Source organism: Schistocerca americana, chromosome 6 (genome assembly GCF_021461395.2).
Source record: "Schistocerca americana isolate TAMUIC-IGC-003095 chromosome 6, iqSchAmer2.1, whole genome shotgun sequence".
Classification (NCBI taxonomy): Eukaryota; Metazoa; Arthropoda; class Insecta; order Orthoptera; family Acrididae; genus Schistocerca; species Schistocerca americana.
In genome coordinates this window covers 183,690,652-183,702,260 of record NC_060124.1, presented here as the reverse complement: position 1 = coordinate 183,702,260, position 11,609 = coordinate 183,690,652, and the positions used below count along the sequence as shown (strand labels likewise).

Below are 11,609 nucleotides of genomic sequence, written 5' to 3'. Positions count from 1 at the left end.
TGGAAATGGCCTCTTTCTAATCTGTTACCCGGATTGGGCTACAAATAGGGCTGACAACACATCTCAGATTCCTCCATCGTGAGTATCTGCACCTGTCTACTATTTCAGCGGTACACCAGTTCGTTGCGTAGCAAACGACAGTGTTTTTGAGGTTTCCTGGTTGTCGTCGAACTATCGTAAAAAGCCATACTAACAAACCCGTTTTCTGCAGATCAATGTGCTGTTTCTATGAGAATATATAGACAGTTTTAAAAAAGTGTCAAATATTTCTACAGCAGGTAGACTTGATTAAAATTAAAATCGTCCGTGACAGACTCATAAGGGCCATACACTTCATCAAACAGATTAACAAGCACTGTATATCTACGATTTTTGCGACACGAATTACCAGCGGTAATGGAGAATGTGGCCGAGAGGTTCTAGGCGCTTGAATCCGGAACCGCGCTGCTGCTACGGTCGCAGGTTCGAATCCTGCCTCGGGCATGGATATGTATCATGTCCTTAGGTTAGTTAGGTTTAAGCAGTTCTAAGTTCTAGGGGATTGATGATCTGCCGGCCGAAGTGGCCGAGCGGTTCTAGGCGCTACAGTCTGGAAACGGGCGACCGCTACTGTCGCAGGTTCGAATCCTGTCTCGGGCATGGATGTGTGTCATGTCCTTAGGTTAGTTAGGTTTAAGTAGTTCTAAGTTCTAGGGGACTGATGATCTCAGAAGTTAAGTCCCATAGTGCCCAGAGCCATTTGAACTGATGACCTCAGATGTTAAGTACCATAGTGCTTAGAGCCATTTGAACCATTTGACCAGCACCAGCCCCTGTAGGAATATGTGACACCTTTCTTTGAGACGCCCTGCACTCACAGCACGTAAATTATAACACGAGAACCATGTGATGCCGACTGAACTGCGTACGACATAATCCAATATGGCTTTTCCCGGAGCTGTGCTTGTGACGTAGAAAACGACCATACACGTCAGTGGCCACGTTCCTTTCCACTCTGCGGGAATCTGACGTGTCTGATTCTCCTTTCCACTCTACGTGAAATTCCACTCTGTGACATCGCAAAACTCGTCCCACTGCACGGGCGCTTCCCCCTTGACGTCCCGTCAGTGTCGGCTTTAACTGGCAGACGTGTGAAGAGCGAGAACGTCGTCCGCGCGCTGGGGCGCCGGTGCCCTCCCGCCCCCACCTCCGCCCCTCCGAGCAACACGGCGTGCTTGCGTGGGTGGCGGCGGCGGCCGCGTGTCACGTGACCCGCCGACGCCGACGCCGGCTTCCGTCGCGACGGCGCGGCCGTGCGTCAGTCAGCTGCGACGCCCGCACCGGGATGCCCGCAGCCGGAAGCCGGGCGAGGAGGCGAGAAACAGACGACACCTGCCCGAAGCAACGCCAGCTACGCCCTGCAGTCTATGCCGGTGCGACGGACGAACCTCAGCAGTTCTCGCAAATCTATTGCCACAGTGGTGTTTCCAGATACTGAAAGGCAAAAATCTCCCATGTAATTCATTACTTACTGTGCAGGCTCGCAGTTATTTCAACGCATCTGGACGCTGAACGACCAACGACTCTGGAAGACTGCAGGATGGCGAGGTGACACGGCTCAGGATTCTCACATGGAAGCACATTTCCGAAACCACTTGCTGTCACTACTCTATGGCGCGCACACTTCTCTTGTACCAATACAGTCCAAGCAGATCTTCTGAACTTACCATATCCGCTCGATTGAGAGTCGTATAAAAACCCGCCAGTAATTGAGAGTTACGAACTACACATCGAGCAAGAGACGCCTCCAGATGACAGCTACTGTGAGATGTGTTTCGCTAGTGTAATCTGCACGCAAAGGTGTCACTTCTCTTGGGAATCGTATAATATTTTCGTACCCCCTGTCGGTTCATCTGCTAGTGTCTGTAATTTCAGCCAGTGACGGATAATCGTTTGATTTAAGCTTTTCCATCTGAGAACATGAGTGAACAACCCAACGATAATACCGTATCATTCGTTGGAGAAACCTACGGAGCTACGTAAAATTCTCAACAACGGAGGTGACAATCAGTGATACTAGCGTGTGTTTTCGTGGCGCCGGTCCGCTGGAGGAACGAGCAGAACTACGTAAAATTGTCCTGATCGACGCAGTAGACAGTCAGTGCTTTTCACGCGTGTGTGTGGCCGTGGCGACTGTTCGCTGGAGAATCTTCCAGACGAACATACAATTGTTTTGGTCGACACAGTAGACGAGCAGTGTCTCTCACGAGCGTGTGTTTGTGGCTACTGCTCCCTGGAGTAACGTGCGGAACTACGTTTAGCCGGTGCGTGTGAGACGTGCGCTGGCCGTCGTAGCGCGACGCCGGGACGTCGGCATGCTGGCGGCGGCGCTCTGCTGCCGCTGGCGCCACCGCCGGCATCGGCGCGTCGCCTTCCTCAAGAAGTCGCAGGTGTTTCCGGTGACGCCCGCCAAGGCAGGCGGAGACGACGCCAACAACAACATGGGCCACGGCGTGGGCGAGCCGCCGCCGCACAGGTATACAGCAGCCGTCCACACACACCACCTGCCGCCCGCCCGCACTCGGCCGGCCGCCATCGATCGCGCGTTGACGTCACGTGACGCCACGCCATGCCGCGCCGCGCTCTTTGCCACGGCACCGCTCGCGCACGCCACGCGTCCACTCGATACCCCCGCTCGAGCCAACCACTCTGACAGACTCTTGCGCGCGCGTGTCGGATTTGGTTGTGGTAACTGAAGCGAGAGCACCTCTTCAGAAGAGGATCTTCACTACAGGATGAAATTTTCACTCTACGGCAGAGTGTGCGCTGTGAAACTGTGTGCCGGACGGAGACTCGAACTCGGGACCATTGCCTTTCGCGGGCAAGTACCGACAGAGCTACCAAAGCACGACTCACGACCCGTCCTTACAGCTGCAATTCTGCCAGTACCTCGTCTCCTACCTTCCAAACTTCACAGAAGCTCTCCTGCAGAACTTGCAAAATGGTTCAAATGGCTCTGAGCACTATGGGACTTCTGAGGTCATCAGTCCCCTAGAGCTTAGAACTACTTAAAACTAACCTAAGGACATGACACACGTCCATGCCCGAGGCAGGATTCGAAACTGAGACCGTAGTGGTCGCGCGGTTCCAGACTATAGCGCCTAGAACCGCTCGGCCACCCCGGCCGGTCTGGAGCCGGGCGACCGCTCCGGTCGCAGGTTCGAATCCGCCTCGCGCATGGATGTGTGTGATGTCCTTAGGTTAATTAGGTTTAAGTAGTTCCAAGTTCTAGGGGACTGATGACCTTAGACGTTAAGTCCCATAGTGCTCAGAGCCATTTGAACCAACCCCGGCCGGCGCAGAACTTGCAGAACTAGCGCTCTTAGACGAAAGGATATTTCGGAGACATGGCTTAGCCACAACTTGGGGGATGTTTCCAGAATGAAATTTCACTTTGCAGCAGAGTGTGCGCCGATATGAAAATTCGTGTCAGGTTAAAATTGGTGGTCGTGCTTGGGTAGCTCAGGTGGTAGAGTACTTTCCCGCGAAAGACAAAGGTCCCGAGTTCGAGTATCGGTCCGGCACACAGTTTTAATCTGCCAGGAAGTTTCACACCAGCGCACTGGGAATATCCCCTAGGCTGTGACTAAGCCATGTCTCCGAAATATCCTTTCTTTCAGGAGAGCTGGTTCTCCAAAGTCTGCAGGAGAGATTCTGTGAAGTTTGGAAGGTAGGAGACGAGGTACTGGCGGAAGTGAAGCTGTGAGGACGGGTCGTGAGTCGTGCTTGGGTAGCTCAGTCGGTACAGCATTGGTCAGCGAAAGGTAAACATCCTGAGTTCGAGTCTCGGTCCGGCACACAGTTTTAATCCGCCAGGAAGTTTCACGACATTCACTGCATGCATATCCTCTTCCTCCGTCATTTCGGCTATCTAGTGACCGCGTCAATTCGACCGTCTCCTTCCACGTGCTTCAACTGCCGCCCTGTGTTCCCGCACTCGTTTCCGGCGCTGGTATTTTCTCTCTCGGACCCACGCATTCCTTGCCTTCAGCGTCGGCCTTTCCTGGAAATCTTTGAGTATTCTTAGTTTTTCCTTAAACGGATCTCGCTCCTGCATGAATTTAGGAGAAATTCCCACTTCTCTTACATCTTTTACAACTTCTGTGAACCCTGCCCCTTTGCTTTCTTATCCTGAAAGAACGTTAACGTATTACTGCATCCGTCGTAGGCTCATTCGCGTCACATGGCCAAAAAGGCAGTCCTTCTTTTCCGAATCGTGTCACATACCTTCTCCACTTGCTTATATGGGTGAATTGGGGGGGGGGGGAGGTACATGCTTTGAGGGATGATAATATTGTTGATCCTGTACAAAAAATTGCAAATAAACTTATATCCTTTTCTTAACCGCACACAGCATACAACTGTTTGAAAATCAGGGGCATCAGTCGCATATTCTTCTTCACCACACTCACATGCGGATACATCCGCACCAACATTAGGCTACGTAGTGTTGTCTTTACAGATCATTCGTCAGAAACCACGTGTTTTTCCTCAACATATACATTGACTTAGTTGGCCCGCTGCTTCCAGCAGTAGGATTCCAGCCTATCTTCACGAAAATTGACTTGTACACCATGTGCGCTCATTCCTCCAGTTACTGACATTTCGACAAAAACATCAGCCAAGACTTTCTTTATTACATGCAACTTCTCGCTCGTATTTTACACGCACGTACTCAAGCCCAACCACAGCGGTAGCACCAGTTCCCAACAGCCCGTCGAAGTTAAGTGCTGATGGGCTTGAATACAACTTCGACTGGTGACCGTCCGGGTCTGACCGAGCGCTGTTGGCAATCAGGGTGCACTCAGCCATTGTGATACCGATTGAGAAACTGCTTGACAGAGAAGTAGCGGCTCCGGTCACGAAAACTGACGACGGCGAGGAGAGCGGTGTGCTGACTACATCCTCCTCCATGTCGGCGTCCGGTGACGCCCATCGGCCGAGGATGACATGCGGGTCTGTCGGTACCGTTAGGCCTTTAGTAAGGGCTGTATGCTTGAGTTCAGATCAAGAACACAGCAACTGTCAAAAGGAGCTGCAAAATGCACTGCAGTCACGGTGGAGTTTTTGAACGTCAGTTGTGAGGAAATGTACACATTTAAACAAAACATTAGATCACAATATATCATTTATTATCATCTACATTTCTTCAGTTCCCCATTGTTTTCATTAGTTTCCTCGGAAACTGTTTAGAACTAGACATACGTTCATCTGACGTTTTTTGTTCAAAATCACTAAATACTGTAACCCATAAGAGCATGTACCTTTCCACCCAACACACACCGTGCGGTTCGTAGTTCTGTCGCTGTTTATTATATACGACCCGGAATTTTTCTCAAAATCTTTCTTTCTTTGGCCTCAAATTTATTGTAAGAGTCCCTGCCCCATAGAGAGCTCTAGTCGAACAACAGTGGATTAGTGTCTAATTTTGATGTTTGGGGGTATTAATCACTTGTTGTAGGTGACTTTAGCTAGTTAACAGACCACTTCCATAATTTTAACGTATGACACGAAGGTTTCCGTCTCTGACAGGTTATCCTTCATTCATTCATCTAGGTATTTAAACTTTTCTACCTGTTTAACTTTACCCAGTCCTACCTACGGTTCTCTTGGCGCTGATTTTGTTTGTCATAAACTGCACGTTCTCAGAAGAGATTTAAAGCCCCGCCTTCGTTGCCTGTGTCTTCAGTTGTTGAAGTTGTTTTGCTGCCGCATGTATGGAGCGTGAAAGATGGGTAGATTATCTGTAAAGCCTTGACAGTCGATTGTAAGATTCATATACTTGTAGTCTAGCTTTACCCCATTTTCTACCCCTGAATTGTCCATTTCTTTCCACCATTCTCGGAAGACTTTTCCAGAAAAAAAAATCCAGTTGTAGAGCAGAGGCGATAGTTGAGCTCCTTGTCTCGCTCCTGTCGTGGTTTGAAAGGCAGCAGACAACTCTCCTCTGAACCTCACTTTCAAGGTCGTGTTAGTCGCGGTTTGCTGAATAATCACTTCTGTTTCGTTATCTAAGACACTCTCTTCAAGAATTTAAAATAAGGTGGTTCGATCACTTGAGTCTAAGGCCTTTCTGAAATCGACAAAGATGATCACGAATTTCCCGTTCCTTAGTTTCAGATGCCAACGGCCTTGCCGCAGTGGTAACACCGGTTCCCGTCAGATCACCGAAGTTAAGCGCTGTCGGGCTGGGCTAGCGCTTGGATGGGTAATCATCCGGTCTGCCGAGCGCTGTTGGCAAGCGGGATCCAGTCAGCCCTTGTGAGGCAAACTGAGGAGCTACTTGATTGAGAAGTAGCGGCTCCGGTGGTCTCGCAAACTGACATACGGCCTGGAGAGCGGTGTGCTGACCACATGCCCCTCCATATCCGCATCCAGTGACGCCTGTGGGCTGAGGATGACACGGAGGCCGGTCGGTACCGTTGGGCTTTCATGGCCTTTTCGGGAGGAGTTTTGTTTAGTTTCAAATATGAAAGGATGGACTTCAGTTTCATAATCTGCTGAGTAGATTCCTAATCTGCTGAAACCCGTTTGGTATTACATCATTGAAATATGTTAATTTCTCTCTTCCATGGAGTACTACTCCAATAGTACTCCCCCCCCCCCCCCCCCCCCCCCCCACCGCCACCATTTTCGTCAACGGACATTCTCTACAAACCGATGTGCCGCGCGTATTTTGCATTGTACTACACGTTAGACTTTCTTCGCATTTCATTCGTGTATGTAGCGAGATTGCAGTGACTGCTTAAATGCCTCCTTGAGTGCTATAATTACTCTAATTTTGTTTTCGTAGTCCCTAACAAAACGATATGCAGGGGCACACGATCTGGTCAAAGGCATCCGAACACCTGTTGACAGACGTTAATATGGGGTGGGTCGAACATCGCCTTCACGATGACCTGAACTCTGCCAAGGACGCTTCCAGTTACGTGTCTGAATGTCTGTGGAGGAATGGCGGCCCATTCTACCTCAAGGGCCGAAATCAGAGAACGTAGTGGTGTTCTAAGCTGCTGTCCGAAGAGAAGTCGACGTCCTAACACATCTCATTGCGTTCATCTACATCTACATTTATACTCCGAAAGCCACCAAACGGTGTGTGGCGGAGGGCGCTTTACGTGCCACTGTCATTACCTCCCTTTCCTGTTCCAGTCGCGTGTGGTTCGCGGGAAGAACGGCTGCCGGAAATCCTCCGTGCGCGCTCGAATCTCTCTGATTTTACATTCGTGATCTCGGGAAGTATAAGTAGGGGGAAGCAATATATTCGATACCTCATCCAGAAACGCACCCTCTCGAAACCTGGACAGCAAGCTACACCGCAATGCAGGGCGCCTCTCTTGCAGAGTCTGCCACTTGAGTTTGCTAAACATCTCCATAACGCTATCATGCTTACCATATAACCCTGTGACGAAACGCGCCGCTCTTCTTTGGATCTTCTCTATCTCCTCTGTCAACCCGACCTGATACGGATCCCACACTGATGAGCAATACTGAAGTATAGGTCGAACGAGTGCCTTATAGGCCACCTCCTTTGCTGGTGGACTACATTTTCTAAGGACTCTCCCAATGAATCTCAACCTGGCACCCGCCTTACCAACAATAAATTTTATATGATCATTCCACTTCAAATCGTTCCGTACGCATACTCACAGATATTTTACAGAAGTGGGGACTCGACTCAGGGCAGGCTAGACCATTTTAAGAATGTTGTTACTGCCCACAAACCACTGCCTCACAGATACTGTGTCATAGGGTGCATTGTCCTGCTGACACAATAATTGTATCTGAACTGCTGCCGTCCGGAGTGGCCAAGCGGTTCTAGGCGCTTCAGTCTGGAACCGCACGACCGCTACGGTCGCAGGTTCGAATCCTGCCTCGGGCATCGATGTGTGTGATGTCCTTAGGTTTGTTAGGTTTAAGTAGTTCTAAGTTCTAGGGGACTGATGACATCAGCTGTTAGTGCTCAGAGCCATTTGAACCATTTGAACTGTAGCTCTAGTATACGCAGTACGCATTGCTGTGAAATGTGTTCACGTCCTTTCGCATTTAGCGTTTTCTTAATAGCAATAAGGGGACCACACCCTAACCACAAAAACACCCTCACCTCCTCGTACCTCACTGTTGGCAGTTTACACGATCACAGGTTACTTTCTCCAGGAATTCGCCAAGGCCACATACTTCCATGGAATTGGTGCTGTATATAGCGTGGTTCAAATCACTCGTTTCCAGTCATCCACCGTCAATTGTGTCTTTCTTTACGCCACCTCAAGCGTCGCTCAGCACTGGCTACAGAAATGTGTGGCTTACGAGGAGCTGGTCGTCCATTGAATACATTCTTTTGAACCCCATACGCACAGTCACTGTGCTAAATGGACTGCCGGCAGCAGTTTGGAATTCACGAGTGATTCCTTCCACTGATTTCATGTGATTCTTTCCAACCACCCATCGCGACGCTCGACGGTGGCTGTCCGTCAGTTATTGATGTCTTCCTTGGTCTTGGTTTAACTGTGGTTGTCCCCTCGCGTCTCCACTTCACAGTCACATCACCTACAGTGGTACTAGGCGGCTTTAGAAGGACTGAAATATCCCTGATGGATTTGTTACTTGGTGGAATCCAGTGACTAGTCCACAATCTACAGTAATTCACTGATCTCTCGTGACCGAACCGTCCTGCGGTTGTTGCTTGTTTACTGACAGCACAGTACTCACCGCATCCTTTTACACTGGCAGCTGCGCCCTCGTGACACCTGGTGGTCGGTTCCGCGTTACGCGGGAGTCTCCTGATACTTTTCATCAGGTAGTGTACACGCTCTACAAACCGCTGCGCAGTGCGTACATAGCATGTTAAGATTTCTTCCAGGTCCACTCTGCTTCCATACATTGCGAACCGCTGAGAAGTACATGGCGTTTCAAAAAGGACTTTACAACTTTAAAAATTCATATAAATTTATTGAAAGAAGATACAGAGCAGAGTTTAGTGTTATTTTGTAGGGAAACACACCAAGTTTTTTTTTTACTTTACACTAAACGTGTTGTATGTAGCTTCCGTTGGTTATCCTGCTCACATACCATCGGAGTCAATTTTTTCCCAAACTCGCTGTAGCATTGCAGGTGTAGCCTGCTCAGTGGCGGTGTAAATTCTTTCTCTAAGTTCAGGTAGAGAAGCCAGCGCAGAAGGTTCAAACACGATATCCTTGATGAACCCCCACAAAAAAATGGAGTAGTGTCAGGTCTGGGGAACGTGGGGGCCATGCAATTGGCGGATCACGACCTATCCATTGACCTGGAAAGCCGTCACTGAGAAAATCTCGGACGTCAGCCAAATAGTGGGGTGGTGCACCATCTTGTATGAAGTAAACATTTTGTTCTTGGTCATCCACATTGATCTGTGGAATCAAAAATTGTTGTAACTTATCCAGGAACACTATCTCGTTGATGGTTCTCTCACGGAAGAAAAGGGGCCGAACATTTTGTTCTTGCTCAATGCACAAAAAACGTTCAGTTTAGGGCTATCACGAACATGTTGCAATGTTTGTTGTGGATTTTCACTGTCCCAAATCCTACAGCTGTTGTGTTAACCTTGCCACTTAAGTGAAAAGTCAACTCGTCAGAAAATATGATTTTGTCCAAGAAATTTTCATCCTCATGTAATCGATTTCACGTACCCGTACAGAAGTTCTTGTGAGCAATTTTATCAGTGTCTTTTATTGCTTGTACGATCGTCAGTCTGTACGTTTTCAAATGCAAACAGTTTCTCAACGCTCGCCAAACAGTCGTATGTGGGATTTGCAGTTCGCGAGATACACTCCGGGTCGATTTCGTAGGACCGTCGACAAAACGAAGTCTCACTCGCTCAACGGCGTCGTCAAATGTGCTTGGACGACCTAAAGATTTTCCACGTCTTGCCGATCACCCTGTTTCTACAAAACATTTATGCCAATCATAAATTATAGGCCTACTAGGAGGATCTTTAGCATACTTAGTAGGGAAATTACGCTGAACTGTTGTCGCCGACTTCGATTCTTCAAACCAAAACACACAGCTAGCACTCTCGGGTCCAGTGAAGGCAGTCATCTTTAACGCAACTGCCGCTAACGCTCCTTATGGTGCGATTCGGCACTAGCGAACTACGCGAGACAAAACTTGATGTATTTCCCTACAAATCGACACTGCAATCACATCTGTAGGTACTATGAATTAATTTATATGGATTTTCAAAGTTGTAAAGTTCTTTTTGAAACACCCTGTATTTGGCGGAGGTTATTTTCCTAACTACCACATATGAGGGTTTCGCCCCATTCCATTCCTGCATATAGCGCGCGTACAATGCCTGGTTAAATGCGTCTCTGTGGGTGCAGAGAGGAAAAAAAAAAGTGGTCCGAAGCGGTCAGAAGACAGGAAGAAAAAACATAGTGAACAGACAGAGCACTGCAAGAAAAGAAAAGAACACGAATGATGAATTGAAGTTGACACACTGTTCTTAATTGGCCCATCCAAGACAAAAGAAAAAAAAGATCAGTATAGCTTGTGTTACAGATATGACTAGAATCATAGATCGAAAGAACATGCGAGTTTCCAAAATAAAGTCCATGTTATGGCGTGTGTCTCCAAAATAACGTCCATTTTATGGCGTGTTATAGAGGAACGCTGAACGATGTTATCGTCGTCTAAAAGGTGTAAACAGCGCAACGGGCAGACGATGGCGATTTTTTAACGGAATGCACGACGAATGCAACACTTTATCGTGTCATTTCCTTCTGTGATACTGCTTATACAGATTATGTCCTCTGGCTGTTCTGTTGTTTGGTCCTTTATGCAGAACAAACTTATTTGAAACTACTTTGCAGGGATGATGTTTAAGTCAAACTAGGGATGCAACAGTGATTGTTGTTACAACAGTTTATTATCCGGCACATTTGCACTAACTTCTAAATGAAACGACCGGTGTGAAACGTCATCAACTAGTCTCAGATCATAAACAATTGCCGCGGTTCAGACCCACCACTGCGAAAAACCACGCAGATTTTTTTAAAAATACCTAGCGGCTTAATAACAGTTTGATTTTCTCATTTTTATGACAGCCCTATCCACACTCCACGTGATGTAAAAGGTTTTCCTTCGATATAGCTGATTAGCAGCAGTCATCCGCACGCGAGCAAAGTAAGTGTGCCTACGGATAGTCGAGAATCGGACACCAGGACAATACGCGCTTCGATCACACAAGAATAAGGAAAGTTCTGTCTGATTTTAAGCTTCTCCGATTAATGGACTGTTTGTATGTTTCTGGTATTTTCGGGTGTCCAGCAGGGCGCAGTCTTTTCGTAATATGATGTTTCTTGAATGGACTGTTTGTGTGTTGGTAGTATTTTCAGGTGTCCAACCGGGTGAAGTCTTTTCGTAACACGATATTTCCGTCACACGTGCTTCTTAATCTGATCTTGTTTTCGCAGTCCTTCGGAAGGACTGTAGTACATTCCCAGATTCCTCACATGACTTTGTTTTTTGGAACTATGTAAGTAGGCTTTCGCAGACCTGGTACGTCTAACTAGGAATGTCTGCCACTTCAGGTTTTC

General features: G+C 48.1%; 1 protein-coding gene and 1 pseudogene across 1 annotated transcript in view; both read left to right on the top strand.

Moving 5' to 3' along the window:
• Positions 1–1,979: 1,979 nt before the first annotated feature.
• LOC124620039 overlaps positions 1,980–11,609 on the top strand; it is an 81,596-nt gene continuing 71,966 nt past the window's right edge. Inside the window, exon 1 of the mRNA XM_047146705.1 lies at positions 1,980–2,515. Coding sequence (XP_047002661.1) covers positions 2,355–2,515 — 161 coding nt within the window. The 5' untranslated portion in view covers positions 1,980–2,354. The remainder of the gene's footprint in view (positions 2,516–11,609) is intronic.
• Positions 6,162–6,279, top strand: LOC124620571 (annotated as a pseudogene).